This window comes from Lygodium microphyllum, chromosome 28 (genome assembly GCF_053477565.2).
Source record: "Lygodium microphyllum isolate KBCC chromosome 28, Lygodium_microphyllum_v1.1.10, whole genome shotgun sequence".
In the NCBI taxonomy this organism is placed as follows: domain Eukaryota; kingdom Viridiplantae; phylum Streptophyta; class Polypodiopsida; order Schizaeales; family Lygodiaceae; genus Lygodium; species Lygodium microphyllum.
The window spans coordinates 123228690-123245711 of record NC_141162.1 but is presented as its reverse complement, the minus strand read 5'-3'; the positions used below and the strand labels follow the sequence as shown (position 1 = coordinate 123245711).

General features: G+C 40.1%; 1 protein-coding gene across 2 annotated transcripts; it reads left to right on the top strand.

The window, feature by feature from the left end:
* The first annotated feature begins 3907 nt into the window (after window positions 1-3907).
* LOC148011941 (ABC transporter B family member 2-like) lies at window positions 3908-14980 on the top strand. Of its 2 annotated transcripts, XM_087670304.1 has the most exons (12): window positions 3908-4686; window positions 4779-4961; window positions 5503-5557; window positions 5752-5927; window positions 8387-8587; window positions 8752-9011; window positions 9346-9662; window positions 9877-10103; window positions 11883-12247; window positions 12346-12770; window positions 13037-13272; window positions 13352-14980. In XM_087670304.1, the coding sequence occupies exons 2-12, from the start codon at window positions 4815-4817 to the stop codon at window positions 14564-14566; spliced, it is 3624 nt and encodes a 1207-aa protein (XP_087526430.1). In that variant the 5' UTR covers window positions 3908-4686; window positions 4779-4814; the 3' UTR covers window positions 14567-14980. The 2 variants fall into 2 exon arrangements, with proteins under 2 accessions (XP_087526430.1, XP_087526429.1); XM_087670303.1 differs by having other exon boundaries at window positions 3908-4961.
* Window positions 14981-17022: the final 2042 nt, after the last annotated feature.

The window sequence follows — 17022 nt, the reverse complement described above, 5'->3', positions numbered from 1 at the left end:
TTGATCTTTAATACTTTATAATCAAAGCTACTCTAATCTTATTTAATAAATGTGTACTATGGTTAGAAATGGGTTCCTTTGATGGCCTGCAATGGCATACGATTTTCTCTAGGATGAGACTAGCCATTTCGTTGGCATTATCCTTCATAGTAGCATAGGCTTCAAACCACTTTGTGAAGTAGACTTGCCATGATAATATACCATTTTGTGTTGTTGACGAAGGACATCCCAATCCAATAAAATCAATGCCCCATTTTTCAAATGGGAATGTCATTAGGATGGGGTTGGGGGGCCATTTACATTTCTCCTTAGTGTTGTGTCTTTGACAGACATCACAATAATTTGCTTATTCAAAAGAATCCTAAAAGATTGTCGACTACCAATATCCAACTTTATGCAAGGCCTGTTAAGCAGTAAGCTATCCAATGAAATGCCCTCACATGTTGCGTCATGGCATTCTTTTAGAATGAAATACCACCTTCTCATACAAGATATGATGTACAACAATGCATGGTAACTCATGTTGATAAGCCCGGAATGTATGTTAGCGGTCCTCGACAATGTTGTTAAACAAACTATGACCCAATGTATTTTTTGCTTCTAGCATTGTGTTGAAATGGAGTCTTCATAGTGCACTCCTAGAATCCTTTCAATTGATTGCTTACTAAGTATATAAAGACCTATCTTTGGATGTGGATGTTCCATTGCATTATTAGATTATGCAGCATATTGAAAGTGGGCACATAAGCAATGCTAGATGTCATTAAAGTTAAGTCAGCTACATGGTTGAGGAGATGATGAATTGTTGTTGTTGTTTTGGACACTAAGGTTGACACATTGATGATGCTTAAAAATTGTAGTTTCAATGGATCGATGTGAAGAATGCTTTTTGCATAGTCTAGCAAAAGAGTGACCACATGCTTGTTTCAATCTAACACATTTCCTAATTATGATGTCAACCCTATGTTGTTGGCATGTAAGGATGAGGATTGTGCTTTGATAGAGTTATTAAAACTTGCATCTATTCCATACGTCTAGTCGTCTTGTGTGATACAATGGTCTATTGTTGCATCTTGACTACTCCATAAGTTGCACATGTTGATTGTGCACCGATGATGCTTGTACATTCATTTGCCTAAGATGATTTCGATTTGTATATATCATACTAGCTTGTGACACATGGTTTTAGCAATGTTTCTCTAGAAGCCTTAGTTTTTTTTCCCCTTATATAAGACCTTAATGAGGCCCTACAAATTGGTATCTCCATGGAGTGCATCATTCTTGTGTATTTTGTTATAGCATAAGAATGCATGTTTAGTTGTGATACTAGCACCAATCTATGAATAAAAATTGTTTTACATCTTAATATCTATTTGTAAAAAACTACATGATCTAAATTTAGGATGTTTTGGCCAAGTTTAGTTGATGTTTCTACGTTGAATGATAAGTACTATATCCTTTAACTACAAAATTAATGCTTGGAGTAACTTATTCTAGAAATTGTAACTATTTACATTATGAATTATATTAATCTTGCCAAATGAAAGTTGGTTTTAGCCATATCTAGGCAAAATAAAGGCATACTTTTTGAACTATGTATGAGAATAGAATGTGTGGTTTTTAATGGATCATATTAATCTTGTTGAATTGAATGTGTTCTTAACCATATGTAATAAGAATGAATACACATATTTAAAACTATACATGAGGTAAACAACACTCATAGTTTACGAAGCTAACAAATTTGGCTAGAACCTTGTCGTACAGATTGAAATGTGTTGATGAAGATTAGAACCTTACAAAATACAAAATCAAACACCAAAAAGTTCATTGGTAAAAGCCAATGATATTTCATCATTGTTCGGTTAAAAACAAACTTGTAAAACTTCGTGAAAGCATGGTAACAACATAATGGAACAGGCGAACATGATATACAAGTAACATATTGAAGAAGTAACTTCGGACGATTTTTAAAAAAAGGATTTTGAACTTTTCTTTGGATTTTGATATTTTGGAGAAAATTAAACAACTATTAAGTAATTTGATAATAGCTACTAATCAATAATAATTTAATTAATGAAAAATAGCTAAGCAATTAAATAATTAATGATTAGCTAATCTAATTGACTAATTAATTAATTACTAAATAATCAATTAACTACATATTTGACAACCTATAATACCTAATTAATATTCCCTTAAGCTTATTAAATAAGTATATTATTAATAAATTATCCAATTAATTAAGTTATGAATATACTAGTTGATGACTAAAGCTAATTATTTATCAGTTGATCAATACAATTACATACTAATTACATAAGTTATTAATAATCAATTACTTAACTTATTAATAAATTAGTCAATGATTCGAGCTAATTATTCATTCACTAATCATTACGATTACTTACTAGTTAACTAATTAATTAAGCTATTATAATGATGAATTATTATTAATGATTAATGAAGTTATATACATCTTTGATGAAATGTTAAATTATATAAGTTAACTAATCAATTAAGTTATTTTACATACATACATATATCATCACCATTGTCATAGTATTATATACGTAAATACATACATAATCACTATCGTACATATTCATCATGCATCGTATTATATATGTTAAATATTACATACATTAACACTATTACACACACACACACACACATACAGAGTACACGCATCAGCATCATCATTGAATGCTTACATACTATCATATACATGCATCATATGTACTTACATTTTCACATACTTTATATACTATTCCATTTCGTACAACATGACATTGCCATGCTACACTGTGAGAAGGTGCATCATCTTCAAACGTCAATTAATCGTCGGATGGCACATTGTTAGACAACGGACAACGATATACTTCGTAACTATATTATTGCATGTAAGAACATGATCTATGATACCCTACCCGTTCGAGCACAAGATGATGAAGTATAGGAGCAATGAAGAGGGATGAAGAACATAGCGAGTGATGAAGCAATGAAGAGTGATGCAAAGCACAAGTCTAGCAATGAAGTTCAAAGTTCAATGCTTTTAATGTTTTATAACTAATTCATGTGCATGCATGAAAAAAAAAAAAGACAAATGAAAGAGCAGAACCAAAAATAGCACACAATTCATATTGGAATTTTAATCAATCAACAATTAAAAAAAAAAAAGATTAGTTGCACATGTAATAATATTGCTCCAATATAGTTATTATGGATTGTGTATTAATATTAACACATAATTTTTGATAACATATTAATATGAATAACGCGGAAAAAAAGTAGGAATCCATGTTAAATAAGTATTTATTAAATTAATAAACTATTATACATGACCACAGTAAAATTAAAGTCAATATTAATATGCTTGATGATATAGTCAATATATTTGGATATGTATTGGATGGTCAACACGAGTGACTATTATTGCTATATAATAGGAATATCCATGATGTAATATAGGCTTATACATTAATAGTAAATTTAACCTTAATTACTAAGGTTAAATTATCCTGTCATTCGCCGTGGTGGACCATAGTGCGACCTTAATGTATGCGGTGTGCGGGGATGGACGGGCCGGGGCCCACCCACTTTAAAGAGATATAGTATGGTCATAAATTATAATGCCAGCCTTGGGACTTGACGAACCATCCAATGCAGGTCAACGTGGACTGCGGAGACAGGAAGAGCGTGACCGTGGTTTTGTGACTTGTGACCCTGGCGGTTTCGCACGAGTCGGTTCCCGACTGGCGTGTAAGGCAGCCCCAAACGCCTTCGACGGGAAATGATGTGGATAGTCCGCAGGCCAGCGTAATTTCCTGAGATCGTTCTTGGCACACGTAAATGCCGACGAGACGAGATACAACTACCTACTCCCAAGACTGCCATTAAACCAGTCACACATCCATCTCACTTCTCTCTCTTTCTCTCTCTCTCTGACGCACACTTGCTCTCCCTTTAACGCCCTTCTCTGACTCTCTTGCCGTGCTCAATGCTCATGATCGACGATTCTGTATTCAATACCAGCTGCAGTGCGTTTTGAATGCAGAAGCTGAGCCATCGCATCATCGCACTCCTTTCATTTCGGTTTCCTACCACTTCTTCTGAGCTCGTCTACTGCGGTGCGGAGCTTCTGGAAGAAGAAGGAGGAGCATTATATGCTGCCAAGAGCTGTTATCAAGATCAAATGGAAGGAGGAGTAGCATGAATAACTGGAGTTATGGCAATAGCCACCACTTCTCACAGTCTTTGCTCATGCATACAGTTCTCACGTACTACGGGAAGGGACCATAGCCAGAAGCTTCGTCATCTTACACTCACAACAGGAAGAGGATAGCCAGAAGCTTCATCATTGCTCGCTTATTACAGGAAGAGAGGATAGCCAGAAGCCTTATCGTTGTTCACTTTTTACGGAAGAGAGGAAAGCCGGGAGCTTCATCGTTTTTCACTTATTACAGGAAGAGAGGATAGCCAGAAGCCTTATCGTTGTTCACTTATTACGGAAGAGAGGAAAGCCGGGAGCTTCTTCGTTTTTCACTTACTACAGGAAGAGAGGATAGGCAGAACCTTCACGGCTTAACGTATACCAGGAAGAGGATAGCCAGAGGGTTCACTATTACCTGAACATGGATCAAGAGTCTTCTATCGGTGCATCTCCTGCTACTGCTTCTCAACCAGGTCAGGCCTTCCATGTAGACATGCATGACATGCAACAGCAGAAACCACCGCCTGACAAAGAAGATGCTAAGAGGGGTGTACCTTTCTATCAGCTATTCTCGTTTGCGGACTGGCTGGACTGGTTGCTTATGGTATTCGGCGGACTAGCATCAGCCATCCACGGGGCTGCCATGCCAGCCTTCTTCATCTTCTTTGCACACCTTGTTCATTCCTTGGGAAGGTATTCGACGTCATCTCCGTCACAACGATCTCATATGGTGCATGAAGTCGCCCAGGTACGTCTTTCCACATACTAGTTCATTTTCCGCACCCTGTCTTTTGGCTCATCGTCTCCTTGTCAGAAAGCTTTTTAATAGTTATGATGCAACTAAGGATTGCGTTTTGACTGGGTAGCCTTTTTGCAAAAATCAGCTCGGCTTCTCTGGCCTTGCACATTAGTTTTCTTGGAATTCAGTTTTAAAGGTCCCATACTAGATCCATGCAAGAGAGTTAAGACAGCGTATATGTTTAAATCAGCTTGATTTCTTTGGCCTTGCACATTGGCTTTTCGAAATTGAGTTTTAAAGGTCCCAGAGAACCTAGCAAGAGAGTGTCTGGAGCATCATGCTCTCCTGACATGATTGGCTGAGAAGTAACTTAATTGGCTTTACTGTGTTCTTTTATGAAGTCATTCTTAAGGGTCCCATAGAACCTAGCAAGAGAGTGCATGGAGTATCATGCACTCTGGCTATGATTTGCTGAGGAGGAATTTACAGGACTCTGCTCAGTTCTCATATTCACCTCTTCTCACTTCTACTTATATTTTGATTGTGCAAGGATGCTCTATACTTCGTCTATTTAAGCATCGTGCGGCTGGTCAGCGGTTGGCTTGGTAAGCGCGTCCTTTTCCATTTCTGAAACTCAGATTCATTAACTGCTATCAACATGCTCCTACAGGGGTAGTGCAAAAAAGGTTACAGAACATCCAGCCTTGCTCGCATTCATGTATCCTATAAATATAACTCTACTGGCTACGGTGTATTGCAGTTGGACTTTATATTGAGTTGGTTTAATTTAATTTTGTAGAGGTTTCTCTTTGGCTATATACTGGAGACCGGCAAGCCTCGAAAATGAGAAGAGAGTATCTGAGGGCGTTAATCAGCCAAGATGTGGGCTTCTTTGACACTGACTCGAGCACTGGTGAAGTGGTGGTTGGAATCTCGAGTGACACTGCTCTCATACAAGAGGCTATTGGATCTAAGGTGAACTGTTTATGGGGTGAATTTTTATTATAGTCTTATATACAGTCTTCACATCTAAACAAATGGTGTATGCTCACATGTGCATATGTAACACACAGCATGCATACATGTGCTCATGCACATGCTTTTCATCTTTTTCCTCTTTGTATAATGCTATATAATCTCAAAGATGTGAAAACCCACATTATGGAAAGTGATGGTAGCTTAGATGAGAGTCAGGTGATAAGTTTTGAAAAAGGAATGTCTAACAGCTCAAAAAGAAGAGGGTCAGTCCAACTAGGCCATTCTCAAATACAAGCTCAGTGGTTTTGTATAACTGAAATAGACCTATCTTTATCAGTTTTAAGACTTTTTGAAAATTTAGAGGTATCATTGCATTTTTCACAAATTGCTTGATAATGGATACTTCTTTTTCTTTTACACACGTTAGCAATGCATCTCCCTTGTTTCTCTGGCTATGCTCTTTCTCAGTATTCTTTTTAGAATGGTTGGTTATCTTCCTTCCAAGATTGGAATGCAGCCTAGGCTATATAAATTAGAAAAAAGAGACTTTCAGTACAACATATGCTTGCAAGGTTGAAGCCTTTATGTGTTTGTATAGGCACATAAATGTATAATTGAGATGCACATATATACGTACATATGAATGTAGACAAACACACATATACACATACATACTGATCTTCAGTCCAATAGCTCTGTGTGCGTGTGCAGGCACACAAGCATGCATGCATGCAAGGTCAAAGCCTTTATGTGCTTGTGTGGACACATAAATGATATTTGAGAAGCATATGTATACACATACAGACATACAAATGTATATTCACACACACACACACACACACACACACACACACACACACACATATATATATAGAGAGAGAGAGAGAGAGAGAGAGAGAGAGAGAGAGAGCCCCATGCGTACCCGGGGCCTCTATTTTATACATTTTGAACCCCACTAGGCTTTTTGGCGGGCATGTTGTGCATGTCCGTTCCTATGTCATTTTAGTCTATTTGTGACTTTTGTACTTTTTCAATAATTAATATATTTACCCAGAGAGAGAGAGAGAGAGAGAGAGAGAGAGAGAGAGAGAGAGAGAGCTTTTATTATGAGGTGGGGATTTCTCATGACAATACGCATTTAAGCCTCTTGGCCCTTGGGAACGTTGTTTTGAATTCTAGTCAAACAATTACATGCCCCAACTTAGTTTTATTATCACACTTGATCTCTTGGCAAGGGTTGTTATTGTTCACTTATTGATGCTTTCAAGATCCTAAACAAAATGCCAATTTTTAAGTTCAAGTGCTCTTTGTTTCTAAATTGCTATAGTGGCCAGATAATGTTCAGAAAAAAAATGAATAGAATTTTAGATTTGTACCTAAAATAGGTGCGAGATTTGGCTATTCAGACAAGACTTTATTCCTTTTGTTGTTTGAGACAATATTTCTGCATACCTAGGAATCATAAGTCAGTGTGGTGAGGAGAAAATCGGGCAGCACACCCATCTTTTTGATTTTGAGGACTTGTGCTTTGCTGAGATGGGGTTAACCCGTCTTATTATTTTTTCAAGTTTTGCAATGTAGCATAAGACGATAAGAAAATAGAAGATGGGTTACGGACAAGGCAGTAAGGTGTGGTCATGTAGAGATGATCATACAAACTGATGGGATAGATTGCTATGGTCATGGAAGTCAAGGATCTCATATTAGGGCAAGGTTTCTGTTTGGAGAGTTTTATGGAGGCTTGCCATATTGGTAATATGGTATGGCGATGCAAGATTGTCAGTGGTCATTGTGTCTTTTGTGTTGCATGTGTGGAATTCACTTCGCTTCTTTTTGTTTCTTGCTTGATTGCTTGGATTCGGGATTTAATATCCAGGTTATGGACTTTAGTGACACCCAAATAATTATTTAATCACGCATGATTGACATATTGATCTGCAATGTTCCCATTTGTTTTATTTCTTGCATTAGATTGGACTCTGGCACATCTAGCATACTAGGGAGTGCTTTTGCCTTCGATTCTTTCCTTCAGAATTCGTGGTCACGTTGGTCGCATTAGAAGCTTATCGTTGTGGCAGGTGGCTTTTATTATATTAGCAGGGGTTGTCAATGGGCATCCATGATGTGATTGTTCCATGATAGAGATTATTTGCTCGACTTTGATCACTGCTTGTGCGTGGCGGTGCAGGATAGCCTTATTGTTCAAGGGATTCAATAAGTTCTCTTTCTTTCTGGCAACTTTTTTCTGGGTTGTATCTTTCTTGTGATTTTTTTGGGTTTTGTTCTCCTGGTGGTGAATATGGTTTTTACATGCTGGCCAGGCGGTCTCTTGTACATCTGATTATTCTTTTATTTCATTAACCTTTGAGAGAGAGAGAGAGAGAGAGAGAGAGAGAGAGAGAGAGAGAGAGAGAGAGAGAGAGAGAGAGAGAGAGAGAGATGTTTCTAGTGACCAGACAGGGAGTATAATACACTACATTGCGCAATTTATTTCTGGATATATTATTGGATTCATCACACTTTGGAAGCTCACGCTTGTAACTCTTGCTATAATGCCACTATTGATTGCGGCTGGAGGTGCTTGTGCATACACCATGGTTGGACTCACCAGAAAGAGTCAAGAATCATATGTACAGGCAGCAGAAGTTGCACAAGAAGTAAGTAGAACAATCATGAACTTTATTGCACTGATCATTTATACTTCTAGATTGTATGTATCTCAGTAATCTGTTAAACTATCGGTGTTAAACCATGCTGTTGTTGGAACACTCAAGACATTGAAAGGATGTTGCCAGTCTTCAGTATTAATGGATGTTTTCAGGTGATTGCTCAAATTCGGACAGTGTATGCCTTCGGTGGTGAGGAGAAGGCATCCAAAGCATATTCCAAGGCTCTCCTATTGACCAAGAAACTTGGTAAAAGAAACGGACTGGTCAAAGGCTTGAGCATGGGTGTACTTTATGGTCTGGGCTTTTGCCAATTTGCATTTTTGCTGTGGTATTCTGGTACTCTAGTTCGGAAGCATATAACCAATGGCGGCCAAGCCTTCTCCACTATCTTCAATGTTATTGCAAGCTCGCTGTGAGTAACATACAGCTTTCATACTGTGTATGTTTGCATTTATTCAGGATGATCTTTGTATCAGTATCAAAGTGCAATTGATCATCATTGCTGCAAAGTAGAGTGGTATTTAATGGCATCCAAAACGACCTCAAATGGGGTTACAAAGAACGGAGCATAACCTCAGTTGCTGCTGTAGCTTTGACTACATGGAAAGCTGAAGATAAATGAACATGATTAAGATTAATTGACATAACTGTTGAATAAATTAATAGACTAGGCTAACTGGCTCTACTGTTTGCTTCACTGTTAGGAATCATACTGATTCTGCTCAAATAAAACATCTGCTGTGCAGTGCCCTTGGTCAAGCAGCACCAGATATAGTAGCCATTGGCAAGGCAAAAGCTTCGGGTTACACCATAATGAAGATGATAAAACGCAAGCCTGTAATTGGCTTTAATAAGGAAGAGGGTATTACATTAGCCAAAGTAGATGGCCACATTGAGCTTCGTGCTATACATTTCAGCTACCCTTCTCGGCCTGATGTCAGCATTTTTCAGGAATTTTCTCTAACAATTCCAGCAGGCAAGGTTGTTGCAATTGTAGGTAGCAGTGGCTCAGGGAAAAGTACAGTTATCTCTCTTATCGAACGATTTTATGATCCAATATCAGGTTAGAGCAGCACATTTGTAAAAATTTTTGGGAGGTGATCTGATACTATACTCCAATTTGGTTAATATAATTAGGTGTTTTATGAGTCGTACTTGATGGTCTTGTCAGCCCTGCTGTTTATTGCTTCTTGGTGTGGAACTTTTCTGGCATTCATGTGATGCTTTTCTGTCAACACAGTTTTGGGCTGAAAAAACGTGTTCTTCCAAAATGCTAGGGGAAGTTCTTCTGGATGGACATGACATAAAAAGTTTGCAGTTGAAGTGGCTAAGGTCACAAATGGGTCTAGTTAACCAAGAGCCAGCCCTTTTTGCCACTAATATTCGTGAGAACATTTTATATGGATCGGATGGAAATGTTTCCATGGAAGAAGTAGTAAAGGCTGCATCAGTTTCTCGTGCTCATGACTTTATTGATGCTCTTCCAAAAGGCTATGATACAGAGGTAATCTTCCCTTTCTCTTTTGATTAAGTAAAACACAATGAAAAAGCTCTCAACATGATGAGCTGTTAAGTACCCATTGTTCACTTGGTGTTCATTTTTCAGAGCTCTTTAAATCGAGCAAGTGTGCCTGCTCTTCTACTAATTGGAATCTATTATTTGTTAACTTTTGATACTACCAAAAAGCTATCAACATGACTAGCTGTCATGTATCCATTGTCTGTTCAGTCTTACACTTCCAGAGGTTCTATAGATTGAGCAAGCGTGCTTTTCTTGCACTAATGGAATTTGTATATGTTGAACTTTGACCTTAAAAGTTTTTCCATGGTATCAAATTGATCAATGAAGCATTTCTCCGCTTTTATTTGACAAAAATCACTGTTAAACAATGAGTATGTGTGCACATGCATGCATGCGTGTGTGCATGTGTATGTTCATCACGCCTGATTTATCATTGTTCTCGTCTCTTTTGGATAGACTTATTCAGAAAGTCTGTTGCCCTTGTACAGTAACAAGCTAATGAGCTGTAGTTTCACCCAAAAAAGTGTGTGCATGTGTGTTGTCTGTATTTGCTTGTCTGTACTCATCTCTGATCAAACCTGGCTGTTATATTAATTCTAATTCCCTATTACCAAGTCATGCTAATGTCTCCATTTTCCTTGTTGAAGTTGCTACCTTGTTTGATCAATCACCCTCACTGTTTTTGTAATAAAAATTAGCAGAACAGTCCTTCCTATGTGAGAACCAATCCCAATTAGAGGAAACAAGTAGTTTGGGTCATGCAAATTTGTGAAGAGCCCAATCAGCAAGGAAGTGAAAAGGGTTGGATCCTCGTCTTCCATATTACCTCATGGGGTTCAACATCTTTATGCAAGTCATACAAATCTATGCTTGTTTTGGTGGAAGTCGGCGAAGAATATAATGCCCACAGCTGATCTCCAGGTTGTAGGCACCTTATGAATTGCAGGTTTCGTGCCTCAATGAAGGTTATACAGAAGGTGCTATCCTATGACTTATTTTTTTGTTCCTCAGTTGATCTCCAAAGGGGAGTTGCCTGCTCCATTGATTTTATAGAAATGCTTTATCTTGGAAAGGAAGTTTCGATTCTGGAAGTCCAGCCATCTGCATCCCAAATTTCAGAGGCTGTTGGCTTTCCAAATACTTCATTGCTTATTTTTGCACCACAATGTGGTGTTACACTTACTGTCTGAGTTACAAGACTATATGGCTCCTTAAAACTCAATCCACCGAGGTTCCTGAGTGTCCAGAGATAGAGTAATTCCTGACTGGCTACTTGCAGTGACAGATGTTCCTTAGTGTTCCATAGCTGTGGGGCCCCTTGTGTGTGGACAAATTTTTTTTTGGGGAAGCCAATCTGGCTGTGTGTCAGATAATTGCACAGACATATTCTTTATTTTGTTGGTTGGACAAAGTTTTAGATACTTCACCAGACACTATAATTGTGTTTCACTTGGAAAGACAGATCAACAGCTTTTGTTTATGTTCACCAATACCTCATCAGTGTCATTGCTTGTTTTAGGTTAACAGCATCAGAACATTTTAACTGGAGGAGCATGTATCATGTTTTCAGTTGTGCATGGTACAATGTTATCGTATACTTAACAGTTAGATGGCATGTGTATATGTTTCTTATCATTGGGTAGGCTGTGCATCTCTATTTATTCCTTGATTGTGACTTGGCATTCATTAAGCTTCCAAACGTTTTCCAAAACGTAATAATTTTATGGCTTTTAGACCTGTTACTGTGTGTCTATCTAATAGGTCGGAGAGAGAGGTGTTCAACTATCTGGAGGCCAGAAACAGCGGATAGCCATTGCAAGGGCTATGGTGAAGAACCCAACAATCCTTCTCATGGATGAAGCCACAAGTGCCTTGGATGCCGAATCAGAGAACATTGTCCAAGAGGCACTTGACCGGATAATGGTTGGACGGACCACCATTGTGGTGGCTCATCGTTTATCTACAATTCAAAATGCTGATGTGATTGCTGTTGTTCAGAATGGAAGGGTCTTGGAGGTTGGCACCCATAGAGAGCTGATGGCCAATCCTGGAGCATATGCTTCGTTAATAAGGTTGCAGAAAGCTGGCCATACAAGACAAGCCCAAGAAGGGGGTACCATACCCAGGTTTGAAAAAGTAGAAGTTTAGAAATAGTAGATGTACTTTTTGTAGCCCTCTTTGTCAAAAGCCATCTGTGAGAATGGGTGAACTATGATTTTGGCAGGCTTTCTCGTGGTTCCTCTCTCTCTCTCTCACAAAGGACTTTCAGTTTTCGCTCAACTGGTGATTCAGTTACCAGCGGGCTGAGCATGAGGTTGAAAGGAGAGCTTGATGTCCTTGCTGGGACACGACCTTCAGTAAGAAGGGTAGTAGGCATGGCTTCTAATGATTGGCCTTATGGCCTCCTTGGTTCCATTGGAGCCCTTGTTGCTGGAGCCCAAACTCCTTTGTTCGCTCTCATAATTAGTCAATCTCTGGAATATTATTACTCACCAAGTCCTGCTTACATGAAAAGGGGACTTAATAAAGTTTCAGCTCTATTGGGTGGAGCTGGTGTTCTTGCTCTGCTGTCCTATGTCTCCGAGTTTTACTATTCTGGAATTGTAGGAGAAGGCATAACTGTTCGAATCCGAGCAATGATGTTCTCTGGTATGGTCTTTTCCTTCTTTTCAGAATGCAACTGTTTTGTTTTGATCCTATGGAAATGTAATCCTAAAGCCTCAGAGAGCCTTCAACAAGCAAGGCCACAGTAGTAATAGTTTTCAAGTTTCATAGAAGGCACAGAAAACCTCGTTGTGACTCCAAGCATGGTCATGCTGGTGTTCATCCATAAGCACATTCATGTTGATTGTTTTGATTTGTGTGCAGTAGAAGTACATGAGCTCTAACATTCCTGTATGCTACTATGCTGGCAGCAATACTTCAAAATGAGATTGGATGGTTCGACCAAAATAACAGTGCCCTTCTTACTTCTCGTCTATCTGCTGATGCCCCTTTGGTACGAGCTGTAGTTGTTGACCGTTTTATAGCTCTTCTTCAGAATGTAGGATTGATTATCACTGCGTTCACTGTTGCGTTCACCCTTCAATGGAAAGTGGCTGGTGTAATGCTTGCTACGTTTCCTGCTCTTCTAGCTTCGTATGCAGGGCAGGTATGAGTTACTAGCAATATAAAGTTACTGGTACTAATGAACATCTGGTCAATCACTGTTTTAATCATCTGACTTGCAGGAACGATTTATGAAAGGTTATTATGGTGACATTGGGAAGGCATATGCAAGGGCCAATATGGTGGCGGGCGAAGCTGTGAGCAATATCCGCACAGTGGCTGCTTTCTGTGCAGAAGAAAAAGTGATGGAGCTGTTCTCCAAGGAGCTTGTTAACACTGAGAAGCATTCTTTTATTCGTGCCCAGATAGGGGGTCTAGGCTTTGGTCTCTCTCAGTTTTTTGTTTTCTCTTCCTATGCCCTTACCCTCTGGTATGCATCTGTATTGATGGAGCATGAAAATGCAAGTTTTGGGAATGTGATGAAGTGTTTTATTGTGCTCATGATCACGGCGTTTGGTGTTGCTCAAGCACTCTCTTTGGCCCCTGATATATTAAGGAGCATGCAAACATTAGAGGCTGTATTTCACATCTTGGACAGAGGGACACAGATTGATGCTGATGATCCTAAGGGTGAAGAAGTGGCTCAAGTTAAGGGGGCCATAGAGTTGAGGTCTATTACTTTCAGCTACCCAGCAAGACCTGATGCACAGATCTTCAGGGACTTCGATCTCAAGATCAGAAGAGGGCATAGCCTTGCACTTGTAGGGGCTAGTGGTTCAGGAAAGAGTTCCATAATAGCTCTAATAGCAAGATTTTATGACCCACAAGGAGGAAAGGTGATGATAGATGGCAAAGACATTAGGCTTCTGAAGCTCAAACAACTGAGGCAGCATATGGGTCTTGTGCAGCAGGAACCGGCATTGTTTAGCACTAACATTTATGAGAACATCTGCTATGGGAAAGACGGTGCGACAGAAGCAGAGGTGGAGGCAGCCGCTAAGGCGGCGAATGCACACAGCTTTATCAGTGCATTGCCAGATGGCTACAGGACAGAAGTAGGGGAAAGGGGAGTGCAACTGTCAGGTGGGCAGAAGCAGAGGGTGGCCATAGCACGGGCAGTGTTGCGCAACCCAGCCATTCTGCTGCTAGATGAGGCCACTAGTGCCTTGGATGCGGAGTCAGAGAAGCTGGTGCAGGATGCATTGGACAAGCTGATGCAGAGGAGGACGACCGTTGTGGTTGCCCATCGTCTTACCACCATTCAAAATGCCCATTGTATTGCTGTACTTCAAAGTGGCTCCATTGTAGAGCAGGGATCTCACAATGAGCTACTTGAAAAGCAGGGTGCATATTTCCAGCTTCTCAACTTATCGGAGGAAGGTGGTGTGCTGACTTAATGGTACTAGTGTGTTTTGTTAGAACCTGGCCCAGCTACATTACTGAAAGATAAGACTTACCTGAAAAGTATCCTTGCTCCATGTGCAAGTTTTGCACTGAATCACTGCTAGAATTCAGAGAACCGCCCCCAGTATGTGCCCATATGCAATTTTTGCATTGAGATCATTGCTTGAAACCAGAGATCAACCTTCCCCACTAATGAGAAAACCCATGGGTCTATGTCAGCGATTAAACCAGTGAGGTAGGTTGAACCAAAGGTGTAATATACATGTACATGTACTATTATTAAATGTGACACACCATTCTTTGAAATGTAAGATGTGGACGTAAGATTTTCAATGGCATTCATTTCGAGCACTTGTAAGATGCTGCATGCACGATTGTGGAAAGCAGATTGCTGTTGATTTATTTGTAGTGACTGTCAGTGGTATGGAGCACCAACCACAAGAGGAGCTAAAGACTCCGTCAATGACTTGTGCTTTTGCTTCATGCACTCATTGAACACTGACTTCACCAGCAGACATACTGATCTGCAAAGGCAACACAGAAATCTAGCTGTATTTAATAACAGTCGTGTGAGCAACCCATCTGGTGGGCTGTAAAGGGACTACCAAGGCAGGTCTGTAACGCCTCCTCTATAGGTGGCGTACGAGGGCTATGCTTGCTTGTATAGGGTCAAAAGACATGATTCACATCTATGAGGTAGACTTCACACACATGGGAAAGTTAAGGACCTTCACACGATAATGCACAATCAACCAAAGTTAATGGCCTGTGACAGAATTCCAGCTCAGCCAATCGCCTTATGGCCTTGAGCTTGTCTTTGTTTAACCGCTACATGAATGTTGTGACTCACGCTCGGACAAAAGTAATTGGTCTCACTTACATGCAGTTGGCTACTTTATCCCGTCTTAGCTCCATCAACCCCTATGGTCCAATCTGTGACCTCTGCTGATAGAGGCTATGGGGCTACACTGTCAGTGGGACAGAGGAGGGGCTGCTCTCACCTGCCTTCCCACCTGGCTGCATACGCTTGCACACACAAACCAGGGAGGTCGTCAGTTGTAAGAGAACAATTCCTGCACAAGCATGGCGACTTCATCAAAAAACGAATAGACCAACACACAACAGAACACGAAATGGAGGATGTACATTCTGCCGGGGGGAAAGGAGTTATGGGAAATAGTAATCAGTGAGGAGGAAGAGTCCGATGAAGACATGGAATAAGTCTTGAGCTACCGCAGGTGCAGCATGTTCGTTTGCCTAAGCCTTGGTGATGGACCAGCTGAGGACGTGTCCCGTGAGACCACGGTCAAGGGAGTGGACGGCGGGATATGTGGATCCAGGAATATAGCTGAGCTGGGAAAACATAAAGCTGATGTGCACATACAACGTCAAGAGTCATGTACAGGTAAGGGCATTCATTGGTTGCAGAACTGAAGGCTGGGAGGGAGCCAGTCCAAAGCGGGAGTTTAGGGTACGCTCCTGCATAGCCCCAGCTCCCCTACAAAAGTTACATGCACCTTGTGGTGAGCCTGAAAGCAGGAAGAACTAAGGATTGTCCTCAGCAAGGAAATAGACCACGAAAAGGGCATATTCTGTGAAAGCGGAGTGCAAGGGCAAAGGACTGGTGTATTTGTACTAGAGCATCCTAGCAACAATCCTGAGGAGACGGTCATTACTGCGAAGGGAAAGGCTGTATTGCACGTGCATGTGCAAAGAGGATGGTGGAAGGGCAGAGAAGGAATGCTGAAAAGGGGAAGGATCAGGTGGCCGCATTGTTCACCATAGACCTTGTGGGCATGGTGGCTCAGCTGCAAGTGTGCTTAGGGGACACTGCAGTGTAGTGTACTCGGGGCACAAAAATTGCATTGAAGCAGTAACAGTAGGCTGCATTCTTGTCAAGCTTGCTGGAGTTGTTACCGGCATTCTGAAAGGTGTGCTGCATGTACCAAGAATTGCCAAACTTCTGCTATTTGTAGCTGCCATGGTAGAGTTGGGCAGCACAACATGCATAGTAAGGATAGGGTGCGGGAAAAGATCTTGGAAGGTAGGTGAGACCGGCAGCTAAACCAGGTATACTCGTAAAGGCGTGAGATAGCGGGAATGATGAGGGAAAGTTGGGTACTCAAGGGAAGCGAGTCCCTTCAAAAAGCAACATGAGGTGATGCTTCAGAATTTATGCATTCTTTGGGGAAGCTTTTGGCACATGCAATTTGTCTATATTTTGAATAATCCTTCCAAAATGTGATTAATAATAATCAACTTATTGAGTTTATCCAGCCATAGATCTCAGTTGTCAGGATTGAGGTATTCAATCAAGCAAAGCATACCATCACATTGTGAACATATAAAGGTAGCTTCATTTTATCAATCCATTACCCAAGGCAGTTAACATAACCTTTAAGCATTTGAATAAACAATAACAATTATACATTGATTCAAAGAATTTACT

Bases quoted from the DNA above. Each gene is read 5' to 3' on its own strand.
- LOC148011941 (XM_087670303.1), top strand. From the start codon at position 4,635: ATGGATCAAGAGTCTTCTATCGGTGCATCTCCTGCTACTGCTTCTCAA. The intron at 8,588-8,751 runs GTAAGTAGAACA...GGATGTTTTCAG, and splicing joins CAGCAGAAGTTGCACAAGAA to GTGATTGCTCAAATTCGGAC. The intron at 9,663-9,876 runs GTTAGAGCAGCA...CCAAAATGCTAG, and splicing joins ATTTTATGATCCAATATCAG to GGGAAGTTCTTCTGGATGGA.